General features: G+C 43.3%; 1 protein-coding gene across 1 annotated transcript in view; it reads left to right on the plus strand.

Annotated features, from left to right (window-relative positions):
- Window positions 1–2,518: 2,518 nt before the first annotated feature.
- LOC115798416 (NLR family CARD domain-containing protein 3-like) overlaps window positions 2,519–24,156 on the plus strand; it is a gene marked incomplete at its 3' end in the record, with an annotated part of 189,410 nt that continues 167,772 nt past the window's right edge. The window contains exons 1-7 of the mRNA XM_030755267.1: window positions 2,519–2,783; window positions 9,221–9,352; window positions 9,437–9,556; window positions 10,688–10,877; window positions 11,652–11,723; window positions 11,916–12,123; window positions 12,257–13,782. Of these exons, the coding sequence (XP_030611127.1) occupies window positions 9,264–9,352; window positions 9,437–9,556; window positions 10,688–10,877; window positions 11,652–11,723; window positions 11,916–12,123; window positions 12,257–13,782 (2,205 nt within the window). The remainder of the gene's footprint in view (window positions 2,784–9,220; window positions 9,353–9,436; window positions 9,557–10,687; window positions 10,878–11,651; window positions 11,724–11,915; window positions 12,124–12,256; window positions 13,783–24,156) is intronic.

The raw sequence follows: 24,156 nt of genomic DNA on the forward strand, positions 1-24,156 counted from the left end.
ATTCTCTAAACTTTGCCCATATTTAATGTGACAGTAACTTTGATTAGCACTTCCTGTTTGGGGCCTCGGGGATGATGCCCATCAGCATGAAGACTCTCTGCTGCCCCCCCCCTCCATGGACTGTTGTGTTGAGCTTCTTTGTTAAATCACTTCAATGTCCACAAATCAAATCCAGCACACTTTCTGTCACATGTGTTGACTTGCTCCTCACAGTCCTCCAGCTCCACCTCAGGTGTGTGTGCTGTTTGGACTCAGTCCTGGAGCTGTCAGTCACTTTGACTGTGAAGGCTCAAAGATGGCTCACCTGTTGGAGGAGGGGCGGAGTTTATTCTTTAAGCCTTTCCAGGGTCAGTTACTGTTGTTGGTGATTTCACACACTTTCTGTGTGACGCCCATCCTGCGCCTCAGTGAGGTTAAGAAGCCTGTGGTCATGAAGAAATGTCCTAATGCTCTATAAATTTATAATGTTCTCAGATACTCGTTCCTTTCAGCATCTTTCTGTGTTTTTGTCACTTCTTGGACTTTTTGACCTCTTACAGCAAGGAACCAAATTTGGAGACTTCACTGATTTTCTCTATGAAAATGAAACATTTTGAAAAATGTGCCAAAGTGATGAAGTCTCATTGTCCTCAATAACACTCTAAGTGTGTCAGTGAGTGTCCTATAAAGGGTTAAAGTGACAGCATCAGCAGCAGTTTGCAGCTCTTTCACATTATTGTGGTCCTCAGAGATGAGCGTGTGTCTTCCTGCTGCCCGTCCAGGATATGTGTTATTGATCTGCTTTATATTGTGGGCCAAAAACAGGAAGAAGCAGCTGTGACAGCAGTGACGCTGCCTATGAGATCACCTACAGACACCAGTCAGCATGTTAGCACATACAAATGCACTTTGTGCTCTTTCTACACTTTGCTGTGTTTTTGGCTGTGACCTCGCTGCTCACTGTAAGTTAATATAACATCATATCCTAACATGATGGTGACTGAAATCAATGTGGAATCTGGATTTTTCCAGATTGCGTCTGTTTTCCGTAACGTTCCTGCAGCTGATCTAAATTCATTTTCCATCTTTAAAGCTGCAGAGATGAAACTGTGGAGGTTTTTGTCCTCAGTCACAATGCAAACGTCTTCATGTCATCGTGCGCTGACTTTGATTTCCTTTCTGCTGACACGGCCGAGTTCATCATTGAAGAAAAAGCTTTATTCAAACAGCAGTGATGGATTTCCTCAGTGAGGGAGCTGCAGCTCTGCAAACACATCAACATGTGATTCCTTTTGAAGGAAAATGCAGCCGTTCAGGAAGTGCTGGGAAAGGCGAGGCAGCATGTTTCTAGGACACAGCAATAATATGCAGTGAAACTTGAAGAGTTTTCCATGTGAGGAGTTAAAGGAAACTTTCTTTAATGTTAATGCTGTCTGCAGTTCTCCTTCTCTTTCTTGGTCTCCATAAAAACATCTATAAAGCCCACAAATCAATGAAGGGCGGAGGCAATAATATAGTTATTATTATAATCAGGGGCGGGGCCACAGGGGCATTGGCCCCATCTGAAATCTGATTGGCCTCCTGAAGTGCCCCTGTCCTGTCACTCATCTGTCCTTTGTCCAAGAGCGAGGATCAAATTATAGGTGGATGCAATTCCATGCCGAAACACCAGTAGCGCTAATGAGCCAAATAGGAATGTCCAGCATGACTAAAGCTTACAGATGAAAAAGAAGATCTGAACGATCTCGTGCAGAAAGTTTTTTAACGACAACCAATGCCAGTGTATATTTTGAGGAATTTGTTGGTAATGATAAGTCATAAATCCCTTTTTACTCATGAATGGTAGCATTTCACTAATTAATGTACTTCTTTGTAATTTGCATTTGTGTGTTAACATTAACTATAATGTCTGGCAGTCATAGAGAAGAATATGAAAAGTAAGGGTCAGTCTCAGGTGGGAATTCAGCAGTTTTTGAGCAAAAGAGTGAGTCTGACAGCTGAAAATGAGCAGGGTGAGAGGAGGGAGAGAGCAGCAGAACATGGTCGACCAGAGGCTGGTGAAGAGCAGGACACCTCCAGTCCCGTTTCATCAGGTCAGAAATCATTTAGGGAGAGCAACAACAGTTAATGCTGTAATGTATGAAATGTCTGATATTGTTTTTTTAGTGAAATGGCACATAAGTTCACTGAATTCTTACAACTCATGGTGATAAGATTTATCATAACTTTAATGTAATGGCTTTAATTTTTATTGGTCCGTTTATCACCACATTTACCACAAATACTTGGCCCCCCTTGATGGCCCCTTACTCAGAAAAATCCTAGATCCGCCACTGATTATAATAGAGTTTAGATGTGCACAGTTTCTTCATATAATCCAAGCAGCTCCTGCTGACTGCGCACCTTTTCCCCTGTCAGCAGCTGCAGGCTGAGGGCAGCCGGACATCCATCGTTTAACTCCGTGACTGTTCGGAGCTGTTCGGAGGATTTTCGTCTTTCCCCGTTTCTGCTCGGAGCTTTTCCTTCCAACATGCTGTGCTGTTAATAAAAAGATGCTCCTAAAATAACGCGCCGTTAGATGCTGCAGGAACAGCTGAAACACGCTGACATGACAGGCTCTAAAAGAGCAGTTTATACCATCCCATAATATCAGGGGGCGCTGTCTCCTGCTGCCTGTAGGAGGCGCTCAGGACTTGTTCACAGTTTTCCCGCAGACTTTTCCCTGGATGTTCCTCAAAGTTTCACTTTCACTTTCCTGATCTGGCGCCGCAGTTTGTTGTCTCCGTGTGAAGCTCCGTGTGAAGGTAATGAAGCAGTCTGTGAGCTTTTCCTGGCTAACATCAGCTGTGTGCAGCTTAGAAACAGCACAAATCTGCCGCTCCATAGTTCACGGTAACGGACTCACAACTGGAAGTGGGAGCAGGGACGGAGGAGGCCGATCGTTAAACGGTCCTCCGCCATTTAATGTGTGTGTGATCAGAGTCCGTGAATCAGCTCAGAGTTAGTTGATGGTCAGCAGCTGAGCTCAGAGTCGTTGTTACTGTGGATCCACTCACTGATGACTGAAGGCAGCTTTTCCTCCATCAGTGGGTGGAGGAGGCGGAGAGGAGCCGCTAAATGCGGCCTGAGCTCGGCCGGATGCTCCGGTGTAACTGCTGATGTTTGTCCTGGATGATTTATATAATTTAAAAATGAGCTTAATTAGACTCACAAACAAACACACATGTTTTTGTGTGTTTGTGGCTCCAGTTTTCATGATTGTGGTGAAGCTGAATAGAAACACGTGGAGTTGCTGCAGGTTGATGTTGACCAGCGTCAGCAAACATGAACACACAGCAGAGTCTGAGCTCCTCTGAGGGCCTCACAGAGGCAGCAGCAGGTGTAATGTTCTTGTTTTATATAAAATAAAACATCAAATAGAACGTTATGTTAGCTTCAGCAAGCTGTTTATTCATATGCTCACACGGGATCACTCATAGGTACTGCCCACTTTCTCGAACAACATTTTCTCTGTACGTGTGTGGGCTACTGGGGTTATACTGCCATCTATGGGTGACACCTTTGTTAGCACTTATCACATCCCCCTTCAGTGTAGTATAACATGGATCTCAACTTTTACAGTAGTTATTCTGCAAATCACAAGAGTCTTAACTAACGTTCATTTGTCATAAAGTGTGTAAAAACGTGCATTTCTTACCGCTGAGCTTTTCTCTGTAACCAAACGTATGAACACTGCAAAAGAAAACATATTCTAGCTTTATGCGCATTCCAAAATTATATAAATCTCTTTGATCAGACCAAATGCGCCTCATACGCTGAAATAAGGTGTGGCTCTCCACACTTTGTACAACTTTAACTATTAAGAACACACTATAAAATATCAATTTCAGCAAGAATTAACTTTTTTCTTAAAAAACAGAGTACATGTAACCATCTTTCTTCAGTTTATCTGTTACACCATTCCTGCTTGTTCCATGAGCCTCTCAGGAGGTTTCTTAGGTCTGGTAGATCTTCTGAGTGCCACAGTCACTGGAGGAGGTGAAGGAGGCTGACTGCATTGCATTTCTGCTACAACACCATTTGTTCAGATCCTGTCTCCTTTGCTCGATTTGACTGTTTGTCCTTAACACTTGTCCATTCTCTGTCCTAAATGACCTGGGTCCTACTTCACTCAGGACAGTCGCTTTTCTGTCCCACAGCTCAGGGCCTTCAATCTGCACAACATCCTATTCCTGCAGAGGTTTCAGATTCCTTGCTGTTTTGTCATAGTTTCTTTTCTGTCTGTGCTTAAGCCTCGTCCTTTTTTCAGTCAGCTTGTTGTTGTATTTGTTGCCATTGTGCATTGGAATGTGTGGAAATGTGGTGCGCAGCTTGCGACACATGAGCAACTCAGCAGGAGATGCTCCACACTCCAGAGAAGTAGCCCTGTAGGTCAACAAAGCCAGGTAAGGGTCAGCTTTACTCGCTCTTGCCTTTTTTAACAGTCTCTTTACATTCTGGACCTCCTTTTCTGTCTGTCCATCAACATCTGTCCATTGGATACAAGGGGCTAGAGGTGACATGGTTAAATCCATATTACTTTGCAAATTCACAAAATTCACTACAGTCATATTGTGGACCATTATCACATTGTGGAATTCCATGTCTAGAGAAAAACCCTTTCATATGTGTGATGACAGGCTGTACTGATGTGCTGGAAAGCTGTGCAACTTGAGGATAGTTAGAATAATAGTCAGTCACCAGAAGATAGTCCTTAGTATGGAGATGAAACAAATCAGTAGCTACTTTTTGCCGTGGTGCAGTGGGAAGATCTGTTATAAGCATCGGCTCCTTTGTTTGTTTGTAGTGATGTTTGAGACATGTTTCACGTTTCTGGACCATCTCCTCGATGTCTTTGTTGACGGGAAGCCAATAAACTGCTTCCCGTCCTTTCCTTTTGCATTTTTCCATGGCAAGGTGTCCCTCGTGGATGCGCTGAAGCATGTCTCGATGCATAGATTGTGGGATGAGAATCCTATTTTGTCTCAGAAGCAGGCCATTAGTCATACACAAATCTGCACGCACAGGATACAACCCTGGGCAGATTCCTCTTGACCATCCATTCTGGATATGGTGGATCACTTTCTGCAGCAGAGGGTCTTTTGCCGTCTCTTGCACAATCCACTGCAGCATGTCTGATGCTGGGAGAAAAGCAGTCACCATGTTTACTTGGGTTTCAGCATCATCAGCCACAGACCCCAGCTATGTGTCAGTACTTGGTGTTGGTGCTTGAGACAAAGCGTCTGCCAGTACAGTGTGTTTACCTGGTGTGTAAATGAGGTCATAGTCATAACGCTGCAATAACATCATCATGCACTGAATCCTGGGTGACATGTCATTGAGGTTCTTTTTCCTGATGGGTATGAGTGCTTTGTGGTCAGTCTCTGCTGCAAAGGCTGGCAGTCCATACATATAACTGTGAAACTTCCCACATCCAAACACTAAGCCCAAGGTCTCTTTTTCAGTTTGAGCATATCGTTGCTCAGTTTCTGTCAGTGATCTCGATGCATAAGCTGTCGGCTGCCATTTGTCTTCATGCATTTGGAGAAGAGCAGCTCCCAGGCCATCTTTGGAGGCATCAGTGGAGATTTTTGTTGGTTTTAATGGGTCAAAGAATGTGAGTACTGGCTCAGTAGTGACAGTTTACTTTAATTTTTTTCCACTCTTTCTCATGCCGTGCTGTCCACTCAAACACTGTGTTGTGATGTAGCAACTCTCTGAGGCATGCGGTCTTGGTGGAAAGATTAGGAATGATCTTATCCAGGAAGTTGATCATTCCCATGGCTCGCAAGACACCTTTTTTGTCAGTGGGGGTGGGCATGTCTAATATGGCTTTCACTTTTGACTGGTCCTGTTCCACCCCTTCACTTGTGATCTTGTCTCCCAAGAAGGTCATCTCTGTGACACCAAAGAGACACTTGTCTCTGTTAGTTGAGTCCATTCTTTCTGATTCTCTCTAAGAGTTTCTCCAGTCTGTCATCATGTTGTTGCTGTGTTGGTCCCCAGACAACCAAGTCATCTATATAGACTCTGGTGCCTTCAAGACCCTCAATTATGGACTTCATTGCCCTGTGGAAGATCTCTGGGGCTGATCTGATGCCATATGGCAGCCTCAGGAAACAGTGGTGTGTTAAAAGCTGCTTTCTGGGTCCAGCCTCAGCTGCCAGAATCCTTGTGAAGCATCTAGTTTGCTAAAAAAAAAAACTTAGCACCTGCCATTTCACTCATTATTTTTTCCCGTTTTGGGATCTGATAATGCTCTCTTTTAATGATTTCATTTAAATTTTAGGGATCAAGGCAGACTCTGATGGCACCTGGATTTTTCTTGACACGTGTGATCGAGTTGACCCAATCTGTGGGTTCTTCTACTCGCTCAATAAGTCTTATTTCAGTCATGCTTTCCAGCTCTCTTTTCAAGCCCACTCTGAGTGGTGCAGGCACTCTCCTTGGGGCGTGCACTACAGGCTTGGCATCATCCTTGAGCTGAATTTTGGAAGTGTAAGGTAATGTCCCATGTCCTTTGAAGACAGAAGTAAACTTATCTACTATGTCTGTGGTCCCCTCACACTGTTGGTGTTCCAGTCTTAAAACTTGTTTGACTATTTTCATGTTGTCAGTGTTTATCTGATGGATCCTCCTTACCAGTCCTAGCTCTTCACACGCTTTGTCTCCTAACAGTGATTCATGTCCATGAGGCACAATGGTGAACAACAGGTTATGCTGAGCTGTCACCTTAAGTCTGCATCCACCTATTGTTTGTATTAGCTGATTATGTGGGACTTATTCTATGAATTTTCTGGGCTTCTTTGTCAGTACCTTGAAATTTTTCTCACTGATCAAATTAGCTTTGGCCCCTGTGTCAATTTTAAGCATTACAATGGTCCCATTAACTAGCAGTGGAGCGGTCCATTTATCATTAGTTACAGAATTAACAGTCTGCCCTGTATCATCTACTCTTGAGGACTGTGTGTTTTCATTTTCATCGTGTGACACCATCGTTATGAAAAATGTTTCAGTCAAATTATCACTGTCATTGGTGTCTTCCTGCACTGTGTGCACACCCTGTCTCTTCTTCTTTGAGAGACACATTCTGGCATAGTGGTTTTGTCCCTTACATGTCGCACATGTTTTACCGTAGGCAGGACAGTGGCGTGGTCTGTGTTTCTCACCACATCTCTTGCAAGTGAACATCTCTTTATCATCAGTTTTATTCTGGTAGTCACTGCTGTTAAATTTGCTCCGTTGCTTTTTTTCACTGCCACAGCGTTCACCTCATTTTCTTGGTACGCTGCTCCTTGTGCAGGCTCTCAGAAAGTCAGTACCCGTTGCCGTGCAAGCTCACTGGCATGACATATTTTTATGGTCCCGTCTAGTGTGAGGTCTGTCTCCCTCAGTACTCATTAGTCCCAAGTACTATGATGATCTCTTATCATGGAGTCTCTTAGATCGCCAAAGTTACAAGACTGAGCTTTTATCTTGAGGTCGGTGAGAAAATTATCAAATGACTCACCCTGGTGCTGTAAGAATGAGCGAAACATGTACCGCTCCGTATGTTTCATTTTTCTTTGATAAGCAGTGCTCATCAAATTTCTTCAAGGTCTCTTCAAACTTGTCTTTATTGTGGGGTTCAGCAAACACAAAGTTTTGAAGACTTCTGGGCCGGCGACGGTGAGCAGCGGGGTGATTTTTCTTTCCTCTACTCGTCGATCCACACCGACTGCCACCATGTACAGCTGGAAATGCTGTTTGAAAGCCCTCCAACTTGCATCTACGTTTCCAGTCAGTTTCAACGGACCTGGCAGTTTTACGACATACTTTTAGTTGTGTTGCTTCCTTTTCTTGACCCAAGTCCTGGTGCCATGTAATGTTCTTGTTTTATATAAAATAAAACTTCAAATAGAACTTTATGCTAGCATCACCAAGCTGTTTATTCATGTGCTCACAGGGGTCACTCATAGGTACTGCCCACTTTCTGTAACATTTTCTCTGTATGTGTGGTCTACTGGGGTTATACCGCCATCTATGGGTGACACCTTTGTTAACACTTAGGCAGAGACACACATTTATATTAACCACACACACACACATAAAGAGTGTTTGTGTGTATGTACTCAGTCCTCCAGTGACTCCAACAGGAAGTGTTTCTTTGCTGTCAAATTAAAACAGGTTTTCATTTTAAGTTGAAATTTGAATCTTTAGTTTTGGGCATTATTGAGACTTTTAGTTTCATGTGTTTGTAACTCAGTGCTGAAAGTAACTGAATACTGAATACTAAATAGTTGTAGAGCTGAATGTGCTCAGATCAATAACAGGATGTGTGAAGAATAATAACAGCAACAAGAACATTTACCAAGCAGTTTATTAACTTGGGGAAATTATGAACAGGCATCAGTGCAGACACCTGTGTTGCTCTTTAGTGTTGTGTCACAGACAGAAAGAAATGTCCTTTTAAAGATGAAATATTGATGATGTTTATTTGCTGCTTTGTCAGCAGCGGCTCCTGAAAAGCCCACAATCCATCAGTTTGAGCTGCTGCTGCTTTCTAACTTTGTGTAACCACTGAGATGAGTTTACAGACACAGGTCAGCTGGAACTGAGCATGTGCTCAAATGCTGAATGACTCTGTGAACACATCATAAACTCATCTGCCTCTCCTCAGCTTCATCTTCATCAGCTCCTCCTCCTCCACCTCTCTGTGCTCTCCTCCATCTGTCCTCTTCTCTCTCTGCCATTCTTTCCCTTTGCTGCAGCGCTGACACATTATTATTGATCAGCTGTTAGAGGCTGAATGTCACAGCCACAGATAATCTGATGCTTTCCTTTGACCATCCAGTTTGTCTTTATTGGCTCTGCCATTAAATCCACCTCAGTGATGACTGAGTTTCACATGGATTTTTACATCCAGCACAGATTTAACACCAACACAAATCCACAGTTAAAGTATCCAAGTACATTTACTGCAGTACTTTACTTCTTTGTTCTCTTAAAGTTCTGCTACTATATTTGAATATTTGCAGGTTGTTTCTCTTTTTTCTGCTCGACACTTTTTCACAGCTACAGTTACTTCAGCCTGTACAGATTCAAAGTACAGCTTACATGTTACTGAGTGTAACAGGATCTACTTTCAGTACTTTAAGTACACGTCACAGTGTCAAAGTGAATCAGTGTGTGTGTGCTGGGCTGATGTGTGTTTCCTCTGCAGGTGAAGGTAGAAAGTGTGTGTGAGCTGATGTGAATTCAGCAGCATGGATCAGTGTGAGGACAGAGAGGAGGGAGTCCCTCCCTCTAAAATCACTCTGTGTGGGGAACATGAGAGCCAGACCAAAGCTCAGAGGTGAGATGACCATCTCTAACTGTCCATGACTCTTCTCCATGTCACAGCTCAGCACTCACATCACTGCTGCATCATTATTCACAGAAACCAACGAGGAACTAAACGTAAACATGAACCTGAACCCAGCTGTTTGTCCTTAAAGAGCGACCAGTCAAAGGAGATTGCTGTTAACTATAAAGCAGGTGTTCCTCCTCCTGCAGAGAGGTAATGTGTGTCTAAATGTTGTTCCTGACTCAGTGTTTCTGAATAAATTCTCCATCATGTTTAATGTCAGCTCAGCTCTTTTTCACACACATTTCTGTGTTCATATGTGAAGCGGTGTGTGTTGGAGTTTGTTGCACAAACACAGCAGTCAGAGTGTAAAGAATGGATTGTTACTCCCGTCAGTCACCACGAGGACAAGTTCTTTATATACAGATGGTTTATTCCAAGCTCACCAACAGGATCACTCAGCGTTGCCATCGTGAGAACTAATAAAATAAAAATTGTATTTAGAAACCTCACAATTTCTAAACAGTAACCATTAATTCCTTTCTTACACATTCAGCAAACTTCAATCATTTAGACACCATGTAACATGCCTTATAATAACACTATGACCAATATAAACCCAGTAAACGTTAGGTTTACAAACATAAAATGCCTGTTTCATTACATTTACATGGAAACTCAAATTGACAGACACCTTGAATGCACTTCATTGCCTGCTGTAACCAAACGGGAGAAATACGATCAAGTTGCACTTCACACTTCTCAATGAGCGGATCAAAAATTGGACTTGACACATAACTTCACCATAACAATTGACATGAGCCCTTTATATACTTAAGTCCTGTATGAAGATGGCGAGGAGATGCAGAAACCCATGCCCCCATAGTCTTTGTTGCTTGTGTCACACTCTAAAAAGTCCGCGCTGAACATTACTTCCGCTCCACTGAGTTCTGGACCAAACGCATTACTTAAAGGAACATTACAAATATTTGTTACAGACATACAAAGAAGAGCATTGAACAAATTCTGTCAGTAACATGGATGTTACTTGATGATACGGCCCGTGGGCCGTTTGTAGTACTTACAGGTTAAAGAAGTGCTGAACAGACTGCAAGCTGCTGGCTTCCTGAAGCTCAAAAAATGCCAGTTTTGCCTCGATGAGTTCACCTTCCTTGGATACCGGATTATGTCATCAGGGGTTAAACCTGATCCAGACAAAGTCAAAGCAGTTCAGGAGTTTAGTACCCCCACCTCAGTGAAAAATGTCCGTCAGTTCCTCGGCCTGACGGGTTATTATCAACACTTCATTGGGGATTATGCCAAACCTTTTCATTGCCTTACAAGAAAGGTCAGTGCTTTCCACTGGGACGACAACTGCCAAAGAGCCATGGACACTTTAAAAGACCATGTCACATCAGCTCCGGTCCTGTCATTCCCAGACTTCGAGCGCCCCTTTTCCATTCACACAGACGCATGTGACATTGGTCTGGATGCAGCTTTAATGCAAAAGGATGACAAGGGTCATGAGTATGTTGTAGCCTTTGCTAGTTGCTCCCTTCACAAAACTGAACTCCCCTACTGCACTTCAGAAAAGTAGTGTCTTGCTGTAACATTGGCCCCAGAACACTTTCACCCATATGTTGAATGTGTTCATGTCACCATCTTCACTGACCACAGTAGCCGTAAATGGCTCGTGTCTCATCAAAACCCTACAGGCCGGCTTGCCCGCTGGTCGCTTTGCCCCTACAAGCTGTGAAAGGTGCCTTGTTATACTATTATCACGACCACCCCACAGCAGGTCAGCTAAGCTAGTGAATTCCTAAAATCAAAACAATGTGAATAATGTAAATACAGGTGAATCAGCAAAAACTGTGCTCTAGATAAAGTAGGTGAAGATAACACTGAAATATGTTGTTATCCAGATAAATCAAGCTATACAGATTAATCAGCTAACAGACAGCAAAACACCACTGTGGAGCACAGTGGTGTTTTGCTGTCTGTTAGTCTCTTTGTGAAGAACAGGAAATGAAACAGGGAAACAGAAACAGGAAATGATACAGTACCGCACTGAGAGCCAACACCAAGTGACAGTGCCACCAATGCTAAACCACAGTGAGCTGAAAGCTGTGAACAGCTGCAGACTGAGCTGTAGATTCTCAGTGGGATCACTGAGGGCTAGTAAAGCTTTGCTGCTACAGGGAGTCATCTGCTTCACTCTTCATCCAAACATCACTTCATGGACTTTGAGCTTGTGTTGGTCCCTGTGTGGATGAGAGCTAATTCTTCATGATTCCTTCACAGAGTGGATCAGGAGAGCTCAGAGGTTCCCAGTGGTCAGTCTGCCCAGCAGCATCAAACACAGCTGGACTCCATATTTATGGTTTGTACATGTACAACAACTACTGTTACATCTGTTCATTCAGTCATCTCCATGCTGCACTTTGTACACCAGTGGATTGCACTGCTCAACATTGTTACCAAAGATGTCTGCTTCACAGAGAAAATGTAAGCTGTGACATTTATAATATCACATTGCTTACAGTGTACAAGATTCATTTATTTTATTTTCTAGCTGCTGGAGGACAACATCATCACTTTTGTGAAGAATGAACTGAAGACGATCCAGAAGGTTCTGAGTCCAGATTACCCAGAATGCTTAGAGGGTCATGGGGAGGGTGAGGATAAAGAGCAGAAGAGAAGCAGAGAGGCTTTTATGAAGATCACACTGCACTTCCTGAGGAGAATGAAGCAGGAGGAGCTGGCTGACCGTTTGCAGAGCAGTAAGAGGATTTCTCTGAAGATTTAAGCTGCTGCAAAAATAAAATGTTTACTAATGTCTCAAAAGATGGACCAACATGTTGGCCTACTTAATATATAATAATTCATTTTAATAGCTTATTATTGCATTTTCAGAATACGTTGCTCCACTCTGTCGACAAGAACTTAAATCTGCTCTGAAGAAGAAGTTCCAGTGTGTGTTTGAGGGGATCGCTAAAGCAGGAAACCCAACCCTTCTGAATCAGATCTACACAGAGCTCTACATCACAGAGGGAGGGACTGCAGAGGTCAATGATGAACATGAGGTCAGACAGATTGAAACAGCATCCAGGAAACCAGACAGACCAGAAACAACAATCAGACAAGAAGACATCTTTAAAGGCTCACCTGGAAGAGATGAACCAATCAGAACAGTGCTGACAAAGGGAGTGGCTGGCATTGGGAAAACAGTCTTAACACAGAAGTTCACTCTGGACTGGGCTGAAGACAAAGCCAACCAGGACATCCAGTTCATGTTTCCATTCACTTTCAGAGAGCTGAATGTGCTGAAAGAGAAAAAGTTCAGCTTGGTGGAACTTGTTCATCACTTCTTTACTGAAACCAAAGAAGCAGGAATCTGCAGCTTTGAAGACTTCCAGGTTGTGTTCATCTTTGATGGTCTGGATGAGTGTCGACTTCCTCTGGACTTCCACAAAACTGAAATCCTGGCTGATGTTACAGAGTCCACCTCAGTGGATGTGCTGCTGACAAACCTCATCAGGGGGAACCTGCTTCCCTCTGCTCACCTCTGGATAACCACACGACCTGCAGCAGCCAATCAGATCCCTGCTCAGTGTGTTGACATGGTGACAGAGGTCAGAGGGTTCACTGACCCACAGAAGGAGGAGTACTTCAGGAAGAGATTCAGAGATGAGGAGCAGGCCAGCAGGATCATCTCCCACATCAAGACATCACGAAGCCTCCACATCATGTGCCACATCCCAGTCTTCTGCTGGATCACTGCTACAGTTCTGGAGGATGTGCTGAAAACCAGAGAGGGAGGAGAGCTGCCCAAGACCCTGACTGAGATGTACATCCACTTCCTGGTGGTTCAGGCCAAAGTGAAGATGGTCAAGTATGATGGAGGAGCTGAGACAGATCCACACTGGAGTCCAGAGAGCAGGAAGATGATTGAGTCTCTGGGAAAACTGGCTTTTGATCAGCTGCAGAAAGGAAACCTGATCTTCTATGAATCAGACCTGACAGAGTGTGGCATCGATATCAGAGCAGCCTCAGTGTACTCAGGAGTGTTCACACAGATCTTTAAAGAGGAGAGAGGGCTGTACCAGGACAAGGTGTTCTGCTTCATCCATCTGAGTGTTCAGGAGTTTCTGGCTGCTCTTCATGTCCATCTGACCTTCATCAACTCTGGAGTCAATCTGCTGGAAGAACAACAAACAAGCTCCCAGACAGAGCAACACCTCTGCCAAAGTGCTGTGAACAAGGCCTTACAGAGTCCAAATGGACACCTGGACTTGTTCCTCCGCTTCCTCCTGGGTCTTTCACTGCAGACCAATCAGACCCTCCTACGAGTTCTTCTGACACAGAGAGGAAGTAGCTCACAGACCAATCAGGAAACAGTCCAGTACATCAAGCAGACGCTCAATGAGAATCTGTCTGCAGAGAAAAGCATCAACCTGTTCCACTGTCTGAATGAACTGAATGATCGTTCTCTAGTGGAGGAGATCCAACAATTCCTGAGTTCAGGAAGTCTCTCCACAGATAAACTGTCTCCTGCTCAGTGGACAGCTCTGGTCTTCATCTTACTGTCATCAGAAGAAGATCTGGATGTGTTTGACCTGAAGAAATACTCTGCTTCAGAGGAGGCTCTGCTGAGGCTGCTGCCAGTGGTCAAAGCCTCCAACAAAGCTCTGTAAGTTATCAGACATATTTTATCACTTAAATACACTTTACAGGAAATCACTTACTATCATATTTTCTTCTCATGGTTCATACAAAACAATTCTCAAATGACGTGAAAACAAAGAATGTTCAACATCATGGTTTAGGGGAAGGATCCAAAAAGCTCTCTCAGAGATTTCAGCTGTCAGTTTCCACTGTGAGGAACATAGAGAGGAAATGGAAGACCACAGGCACTGTTGCAGTTAAGGCTCGAAGTAAATCTCAGATAGGCAGAGGTGAAAGATGGTGAGAATAGTCATAGTCAACCCACAGAGCTGCTCCAAAGACCTACAACATCATCTGCAGATGTGCCACTGTGCATCGTTCAACTATTCAGCGCACTTGGTACAAGGAGAGGATGTATGGGAGAGTAATGTAGAAGAAGCCTTTTCTGTGCACACGCCACAAACAGTCGCTTGAGGTATGCTAAAACACATTTGGACAAACCCAGCATCCAACCTGACGGCGAAACACCTTGTGGCTCAGTGTTCCAACATACAAAGGAACCAACTGCTGTCGCAACTAGAGATTTGTGAGGTACAGCACAAATGCTACAGCAAGTGGGAGCCAGGACGACAGGTCAAGGCCCTGATATGATTCGCACCTACTGGCTAAAGAAGCTAACTGTACTCCATTGCTACTTTTCCTCCGCCAAGGGACAGGTGCTTGTGCCAGTGCTAGTGCTGGTGCTGGTTTTGATGAACCAGTGAAATGTCTAAGAACGGGGCTGCATTTTCAGTGTGCTTTGTGAACTGCCCCTTTGTGTATGAGTTGTGGACAGGGGCGGGGTGGCCATCAGGAGGTTCGGGACGTTTCCCGAACGGCCGGTCGTTTCCAGGCCGAACCGGATTTTTTTATTTTTTTTTTTACCCAATTAAGCACAGCAGCGCTTGCGTTACAGCTCTCGCGGCCACAGGTGCAGACAGTGAAGATCGTTCGGAGCTGGCTCTTTGAAGTGAATGACAGGAGCTGCCTCTTCACTGAGAGCCCAGCCAGCACATCAGAGGTGAAGGGCGAGACACCCATACCTACCTGTCAAGTCTCCCGTTTTGGCCGGAAAACTCCAGTATTTTACCCCTCTGTCCTGCTGTCTTCACGTATTATTATTTTCCCGTAAATTTCCCGTATTTTAATATATTATATATTTTTAAAAAGTAGTCCTCTGCCGCTCCAAACTGAATTGTCACTAGCCTCGCGAGAACTGCCACCTGCAGTAGCCTGGGTGGCAGTTCTCGCAAGGTTAGTGCCGACAGCCGGAACATCCCCGTAAAAACAACCGGACCTCGGTTGGGCTATCGCCGTGTTTTGTGTACATAAAGCCTTCTAACTGCGTCTCCGTACGCTTTGGCATCGCCCAGACCTCACGTTGTCTCCACCCTCAAACCCCCGAACCTCACTTAAACACCGAGCCTGCCCACCCACTTTCTTCCGCTCCCATCCCCGGTCCTCGCTTTGGCCTTTGGGAGAGGCTTTAGTGAGTACGATCGTATAAAAGGCCTCTCCAAAGCAAGCTCCCGGCCTGAATTTCAACCCCAGCCCGCCCCTGGTTGTGGCAGGTCCTCAACTGGACACGGAAGCCGAAGGGCATAAATGTGTGAGAACACGCTCCCCTTTCTTGTACTGCAAACACATTTTACGGTCAAAACCAAACTACTGCAGCATCTGTGTGCAGCACAGAGGTAAACACAGACAGTGATTAGTGCAAGGATGCAAAGTGCCTCCTTTGATGGGATATGAGCTGATGCAAAGTAGAAAGATCAACCCTTAGAGCCCAACTTAATTCACAGCTGTGAAAATCGCATCGCGTTTCTCATGTAATACACACCATGCAGTGAAACAGCGGTAGAAAACTTTATGTTGAGATGGCAGAGTCATGCCCTTCTCCCACTTTCGTCACGCATTCTTGGTTCAAGACCAGCAAGCTTGCGGGACTGGAGTTGAACACTTTTTTTGGCCGAGCATGAGTTTGTTTGCTGTGGAAAAACTGCTGAAAGGTTCAAATGCTGGCACCAGCACCAGAACCCTGTCGGTGGAAAAGAGGCCCATGAGCACCTGGCAGCACAAATGAACCAGCTGCTAGAGGCTGAGACACACCCAGAATGGCTGACTGAAGGCCCGACGGTCCTGATCCCCAAGGACCCCCAGAAGGGACCAGTTCCATCCAACTACTGGATGGAACTGGAACTGAAACTGCTGTCAGTCATCATAGCAGCTAAGATGAGTAGGCATGTGGCACAATACATGAGCGAGGGCCAGAAAGGGATAGGTGTTGAGACAAGGGGAGCAAAACACCAGCTACTAGTAGATAGAGCAGTCACTCGAGACTGTAAGACCCGACTGACCAACCTGTGCACCGCCTGGATTGACTACAAGAAAGCCTATGACTCGATGTTACACACATGGATCCTGGAATGCCTAGAACTGTATAAGATCAACAGGACCCCAAGAGCCTTCATCAAGAACTCAATGAGAATGTGGAGAACAACACTAGAGGCCAACTTCAAGCCCATCGCACAAGTCAACATCAAGTATGGGATTTACCAAGGAGATGCCCTGTCCCCACTGCTGTTCTGCATAGGCCTGAATCCCCTCAGCCAGATCATCAACAAGACTGGCTACAGATACCAACTACAGAATGGAGCAAATATCAGCCACCTCCTGTACATGGATGACATCAAGCTGTATGCTAAGAGTGAACGAGATATCGATTCACAGATCCACACCACCAGGATCTACAGCAGGGATACTCAACTTGATCTAGTCGAGGGCCACATTTGGAAAATGAGAAGTGGCCGAGGGCCAGCCATTAAACTACATTCACATAAAATGAGCAAACTTTAAAAAAGACTGATAGCTTGTGCTCATATTTTGATGCATTTTATTAGCTCCACTGCAATTCAGCAAGATATATTTTGAACCATCTTGAACAGCATAGCTGGAACGTTTATTATTATGCAGGCAAATATTGGACAAATTCAAAAATGAAAATGATTATTAACAGTTCTTAGGCATAGAATGAACATATTTCAGCTCTTTTGGTGTGAAAGCTGTTTATAAAATATATTAAACACATAACTGCACAGTGCAAGCCACCAAATGTTGGAATAGTTCAGAAATACAATTTAAAAAAAAAAACTGCTTTACTATATTTCAGTTATTTTAAAGTTTGGAACAGACAGCACAGGTATGTAATCAGATGTTTATGTTTTAACCTCTTCATGCATCACATACTATTAGTTACTGACTACATGCTTAATGTGAGGTAACACATCTCATTTCCTTTGAGAGCTTACTGAAGTTTGGTTTCTGAGAGGTCAAGGCAATATGCAAGCACTGGTTGAGATGTGAGTCGGTGAGTCTATTGCGCTTTTTGTCCTTAATTAGATTCATCACTGAAAACCCCGACTCGCATATGTAAGTGGATCCGAACATTGTCAAAATGTATATAGCGAGTCTTTTAGAGTTCGGATACTGATGAACAGAGTGTGCCCAAAATTCACACAGTCTCTCCTCTCTGAACTTGGCTTTTAGGACATCATTAGCCTGCATCTGGACCAGTTCCAGCTGGAAAGCACCCTCACTGATAGCAGGCACAGCGTTTTTTGCCTCTGCTGGGCAGCTCCCAGTGACAGCAACGGCGAACGGGTTGCGCACAAACAGTAGCAGTTGCTGTGGGATTTTGAAGTTGTGAAACCGCGATCTGAAGTTCTCTGACAGATTTTTTAACAGTGCTACCATTCGTGACAGCACAATCCCATTTGTAGGAACATCACGCAGGGTAGGGAAGTGAAGTTTTTTCCCCTCTATGTCCGTCACGAATACGCCCAAGGTTGTCTGAAAAGCGCTCACTTTTTCAAAGAGCTCTCCCACATTCGAATCCCCATCTTGGAGCTGCAGGTTAAGATGGTTCAAGTGATTAGTGATATCACACAGAAATGCAACCAGAGCCACAGATTCCTGATCTTGCATAAACTGAGAGAACTCATCTGCTTTCTTTGTTTTTTGACCGGAAAGAAATTCTGTGATTTCTTTGCGCAGTGCAAAGAAGCGCTGTACGACTCGCCCCCTGCTCAGCCATCTGACATCATTGTGCTGTAGTAGGTCTGAATATTGAGCTTCTTGCTCCTGTAGTAGCATTTTGAAAAGCCGGTGCTGTAAACTTGAAGTTGAGCGAATGTGATTTACAATTTTGATCACTGTGTCCATCACTCCTTTCATTTCACCAGACAGTTTGGCACACAACACCGTCTGGTGAATGATGCAGTGTAGTGAACTAACTGTGGGGTGGTCCGCTATGAGACGTGATGCTAAGCCCCTCTCTCGTCCTATCATAGATGGCCCACCGTCAGTTACAAGGAGGTTGATTTTATCCAGCTCCAGAGAATTCTTATCAAAGAAACTTTTCATAGAATTGTACATGGCCTCACCTGTTGCATTGCTCTTGATGGGCAAAAGGCACAGCAGCTCCTCTTTGAAAAGCTCCCCGTTAAAATATCTCACAAACACGGACAGCTGTGCAGTGTCTGTTGCATCTGTAGACTCGTCCATAGCTATTGACATGTAATCCACACACTTCAGTTCAGCAAGTAAAGTAGAAAAACTGTCCTCATACAAAGTTTCTAGTCTCCGTGCCGCCGTTGAATCCGAAAGCTGAACCTGCTTCACGCGGTTAACGATGTCATCTTTGTGTTTGTCACCGGCAAACAACTCCTCCACGATTCCCAAAGTGCACACTTTCACAAGCTCAGCGTCCACAAATGGCTTGCCCTTTTTAGCCAGCTCCCAGGTTACACGCAGTGAAGCAGCGGTGGCTTTTTCAGCAGCAGTAGTGGAAGTCGTCAAGATTGTTGATGTGGTAGCATAAGACAACTTTAAGGCCTCAGTCTTGTCTTTTCGTGCAATGCTACCAACCGGGAAAGCTGCACTGAAGCTAGCATGTTTTGACTCGTAATGCCGCTTAATGTTAGCAACTTTGCATACAGCAACTGTCTTTTGGCAAATTAAACACAACGGTTTTGCGTTGGCATGAGGTGGCAAAATGAATGCAAAATCATCTGTCCATTTGTTATTAAACTGTCTGTTTTTGACGTCAACTTTTCTCCGCTTACTAACCTCACTCATTTTTTGCCAAGATATTCATTTAAGGACACGTCTTTTCCTCGCAGATCAGCAGTGATTCTTGACCTGCGCAAACTGTTCACTACCTTAAAGGCCCAAATCATTAGGACCTAAAGGGCCGTGTACAAACTAATGATTCTGTCTTACAGACAGTTCACTTTGTGAACACAAGGGGGAATTATTCAGCATTTGTTACACAATAAAAGGGAAAATTATTTTAATTTTGAGCAATTACAAGAAATGGCCGCGGGCCGGTCACCAGCCAATCACGGGCCGGATTTGGCCCGCGGGCCGTGAGATGAGTATGACTGACCTACAGCAATGATATCAGATGTCATTCTGACTGGAGAAGTGTAGAGGATGGTAACTAAGAGAGGAAAAGAAGTCAGAACTGAGGGGATTACACTACCAGAAGGAAAAAAGGGAATGTCCGCAATTTAGAAATGCCAATAAAATATTTAAGCAATTGTGCAAAAGCTCAATCAAATAATAAGAATTACATAATCAAATCATCTGAACTTTATCTTAACCAAACTAATCTACTCTGTGCTAATGCTGGTTTCTGATACTGCTGTTAAGATGACTGAGAGAAAGGAGAAGGGGTCCACACAGGTCTGAGATGCACTCCTCTCCGGGCCGTGCCTGATTAGCTTAGATTAAACTTTATTAATCTTTTTGGGAGGGTCCTTATTAAAGTTCCAGTAGCAATCTTTACATTGAACACAAGCAAGCACAACAGTAGTCAGAAAATATCCAAGAAATATACAACAAATGAATAGATAGATTGATAATAAACAAAAATACAACAAAGAAAAAGGAAGATGTAAAATGTCTGACAGTTGATGTGGTAGTGCACCTTGATTTTGGCCATCGATATATTTTCATACGCGATATAAAATGAGACAATATTGTTTATATCAATATAGTTTAGTTCGCGTTACAATCATACTTGTAGCTCCACCGGTTCGCCTTTCTCTTCTCCCAGTTTGCCTCTGCACAGCTTCACACTGCCCCGCCTCTCTCCGCTTCACCCGTTAATCCTGCAGAAAGTGACTGCATGGTAGTGTTCCCAACTTAATGAATTTCTTGCTAGATTTAACAGCTTTTCAGACCCTGCTGTGAACTTTTTTCTCCCAAAGCGTTTAGTGATAAATTTAAGGACTTCTTCCGGTGAGGTTGGAGAGTCCCTGCCTGCAGGTAAGAGTGTGCCGCCATGCGCACCAGAAGTTGGTTTGTATCATAAGTCATGTGGCCTTAATAGCAGAAGTGGGTCTCTTACGTGTGCTTACAGATGCTGCATTGAGCGGGTGGGCCTGCTGCTGTGATGTTGTAGGATACATTTTAGGGGTCTCCATGTTCCTTTTTGACTGCAAATTAAAACCCAATTAAAACCATAGCTACCAACAAATCACAGGGTTGAGCAGGTTCTGATGCAGGCTGTTTATTAGACATCTTAGTAGCACACAAATAGTTAAAAAGACATAGACAGTAGCATATGAAGACTGAGTTACACACACAGAGAAACAGACAGGAAGAAAGAACCTGTTGATCATGCCCCGGCTTCCTCATCACTCCCTCCGACCGAGGAGAGCCCGCGCTGAGATTAAGTATGAGTCCAAATAAAATCAAACTGTCCAGATGATCCATGGCGATGAGCAAGCTCTGTTGCAAAAAAGTTACTAGTACTTAGAAATATACAAACACAAACAACAAAGGACAAAAAGCAAAAAGGTAAAAGCAAGAAGCCCTCCCGGAGGTTGTGCCTTAGTAGTTGCTGGAAAAACGGACAACACGGATAAAGACAGTCGCTACATCTTCTCTCTCCTCCCTTCCCTCTCCTAACCGTGGTATTTATACTCTTTCCCTTTCTTTGTCTACGATTTTTCCTGAGTCTGCACTTTGCAAACTTTCATTAGAAACTGCCATTAATTCTACTGTCATTATCTGAAAGGGCACAAACATCCCGGAGCATTTTCAATACATCAACAAGACAGTAAGAAAAATTCATCACATTAATTGTCAGCGTCTTGGTTAGGGTTTAATCCCGGGATCCGGGATTCCCGGGAAATGCGATCAGAACCATTTCCCGTTTCCCGGGAAACGTTAGACGGGAAACCGGGAAAAAAGTCGCGCGCGTCGATTTGACTTTCAGAAAGAAAAGAAAACTTCAGAATGTTAAATTTAAGGAAATATTGAGAGAAGGGTTCGTTTAATGCGAAAAGCATTACTCTTCATTTCAGGCACGTTCAGCCTCCGTTTAAGGCTTCAGCCTTCATCTCAAGCATTTTAATAGAGGTATTACACAGTTGTACTTTTTTCCTCTTTAATTTGTTGAAATTGTAGGCAATGTGTTTACCCTAAGGTATTTTGTATTATATAATTTTATATTATTATATATTGTTATATTGCATTATATAGCCTATAAAATATGCCTGCCCTGAACAATAAAGAAATATCTGTTTAACTTCGAGTGTTTCTTTTCCTCATTTGCAGCCGCTTACTAACAATCATGAATTAGGATACGGGCCTAATGTGTGAAGAAATTATCTTGAAATATATTGCTTTAACATATTTCGCTTTTAAAATGGAGTTGAGTAAAATGTATATTTTTTAGGCTATAAGGATCGGCCAGTTTTTCAATAGACGATTCACAGCGAACCTACTTTAACCCTCAGACACGGTGTTATAAATTTGCTGTTGCCAGAATGGCAATGACCAAGTTGTAGTGCATTACTCAAGGCCCTGTGTTATGTCATATTATAGTGTAGTACAGTAGTTAACTTTTCAATGACTATTACAGCGTTCCACTGGTGGAGATATAGCGCAACAGATGTCCCCACGACAGCGTGGCTGAGTCTTTATCAATGCTGTGTGGAGATGAACCGTATTGTTTTGCACCAGCAGTTGTAAAATATCTTGGTATAATTCCATGTACAATAGAGGAATATTCGAATTATATTTGTTAAGGGAGTGTTGAGGAACCATACAACATCGCATAGCTCGAGCACTCGAATGTCGAGATGTAGGTTTTATTGCATTAATCAAGCCGACGTTACCCCCTACTGGGCATAACAGGACATAGCTGGAAAGCTACCTCTACAATATCACAATAGGTTAAGGCCGACACAGGCTACAGAAGGCCTAATTAAAATAAAAAAATAAATAAACTTTTTCCCAGGATTTGATTCATGTCATTTTCGAGAAAAATATTAAACCCTAGCCACAACCTCCTTGAGGCCATCCTAAAGCACTTTTGGAGAAGGATTTACACTGCCCACACTTACACTTGACCAGATATGAGGGAGAATGAGCAGATATGAGGGAGAAAGTGAGGCCCATTTTGCACCCGGACCTGTTGCATGGACAGATTTATACTTTCTTGATTTGCATTTCCAAAGTTTTTGGCTGTGCTACACAAGCAAGTTAGCCTACGGCTAGGTCCACTGGACAGAATTATCCCTATAACCAGTATAAATCAAAAAAATGGGCATACAGGATGACTGGTGTCCTGTACATGAACCAAAAAAGGCAGCTTTATGAGCTGAGACCCCTAAGCATGAATTTAATGAGCAACAGGTTCATCACGGGGCTAGAGCAGAAGATGAGTATGCTCTGAGGATGGTCTGAGAGGGCCTGCTGGTGACAGCAGACTATTAGGGAGGGGTAGCAGAGCTTCTGGGGCCCTGAACACAAATAAGAGCAACTCGAACAGGCCTCAAATCTTCCTACTACTCTTAGACACACAATATGCATTTATTACAGTGTAGAAAGCAGTTTAGTTGCAAATAAACAGAAGTAGGAATAATAACTTTAAATGTCAGTATTGGGTGATAAAAATAAATTCCAACAATGTCAGGGCATATTCTATGGATTTACTGAGATTGCTAAAATCCTGCAGATGGAATTTTGCTCAGTCAGTCTGTACAAGAGCCTGTACCTGGATGTACAGCTTTGTAAAGAATAAGTCAGTCTTTTGCTGTTTTTGTTCTGTTTCTTTTCTATTTATTTTTAATAGCACAGCTGTGAGTCTTTTTATAGAGGAAAAAAGCATTAATTTATTTGAAGTGCATTATTATTCAAATATGCCAATAGTTTATTTTTGAGTAATTTCTCATGTACATCTACAGCTGAATGTTAATAAAAATGTCTGTCTGACATTTGGGACACGTAGCTTTGACTTAGAAAAATGTCTTAATTTTTATACCTTTTGGGGAGAAAATATATCGAGATATAAATCATATATCGCCATTCAGCTAAAAAATATCGAGATATTACTTTTGGTCCATATCGCCCAGCCCTTTATTTATATTTATATTTATATATATATATATATATATATATATATATATATATATATATATATATTATATATATATATATATATATATATATATATATATATATATATATATATATATATATATATATGGTTTCCATTAGTGTCTAACTGATGCAGGACTGTGTTTGCTTTGATTTGTATATATATATATATATGTATTCAGACCCCTTTTTCACTCTTTGAGCTCGTACAGCCATGAGTCTTCTTGGGAATGATGCAACAAGTTTTTCACACCTGGATTTGGGATCCTCGGCCATTCTTCCTTGCAGATCCTCTCCAGTTCCTCAGGTTGGATGGTGAACGTTGGTGGACAGCTATTTTCAGGTCTCTCCAGAGATGCTCTGCTGGGTTTAGGTCAGGGCTCTGGCTGGGCCAGTCAAGAATGGTCACAGAATTGTTGTGAAGCCACTCCTTTGTTATTTTAGCTGTGTGCTTAGGGTCATTGTCTTGTTGGAAGGTGAACCTTCGGCCCAGTCTGAGGTCCTGAGCACTCTGGAAGAGGTTTTCTTCCAGGATATCTCTGTACTTGGCTGCATTCATCTTTCCTTCAATTGCAACCAGGCATCCCATCCCTGCAGCTGAAAAACACCCCATAGCATGATGCTGCCACCACCATGTTTCACTGTTGGGATTGTAT

Source organism: Archocentrus centrarchus, chromosome 2 (genome assembly GCF_007364275.1).
Source record: "Archocentrus centrarchus isolate MPI-CPG fArcCen1 chromosome 2, fArcCen1, whole genome shotgun sequence".
In the NCBI taxonomy this organism is placed as follows: Eukaryota; Metazoa; Chordata; class Actinopteri; order Cichliformes; family Cichlidae; genus Archocentrus; species Archocentrus centrarchus.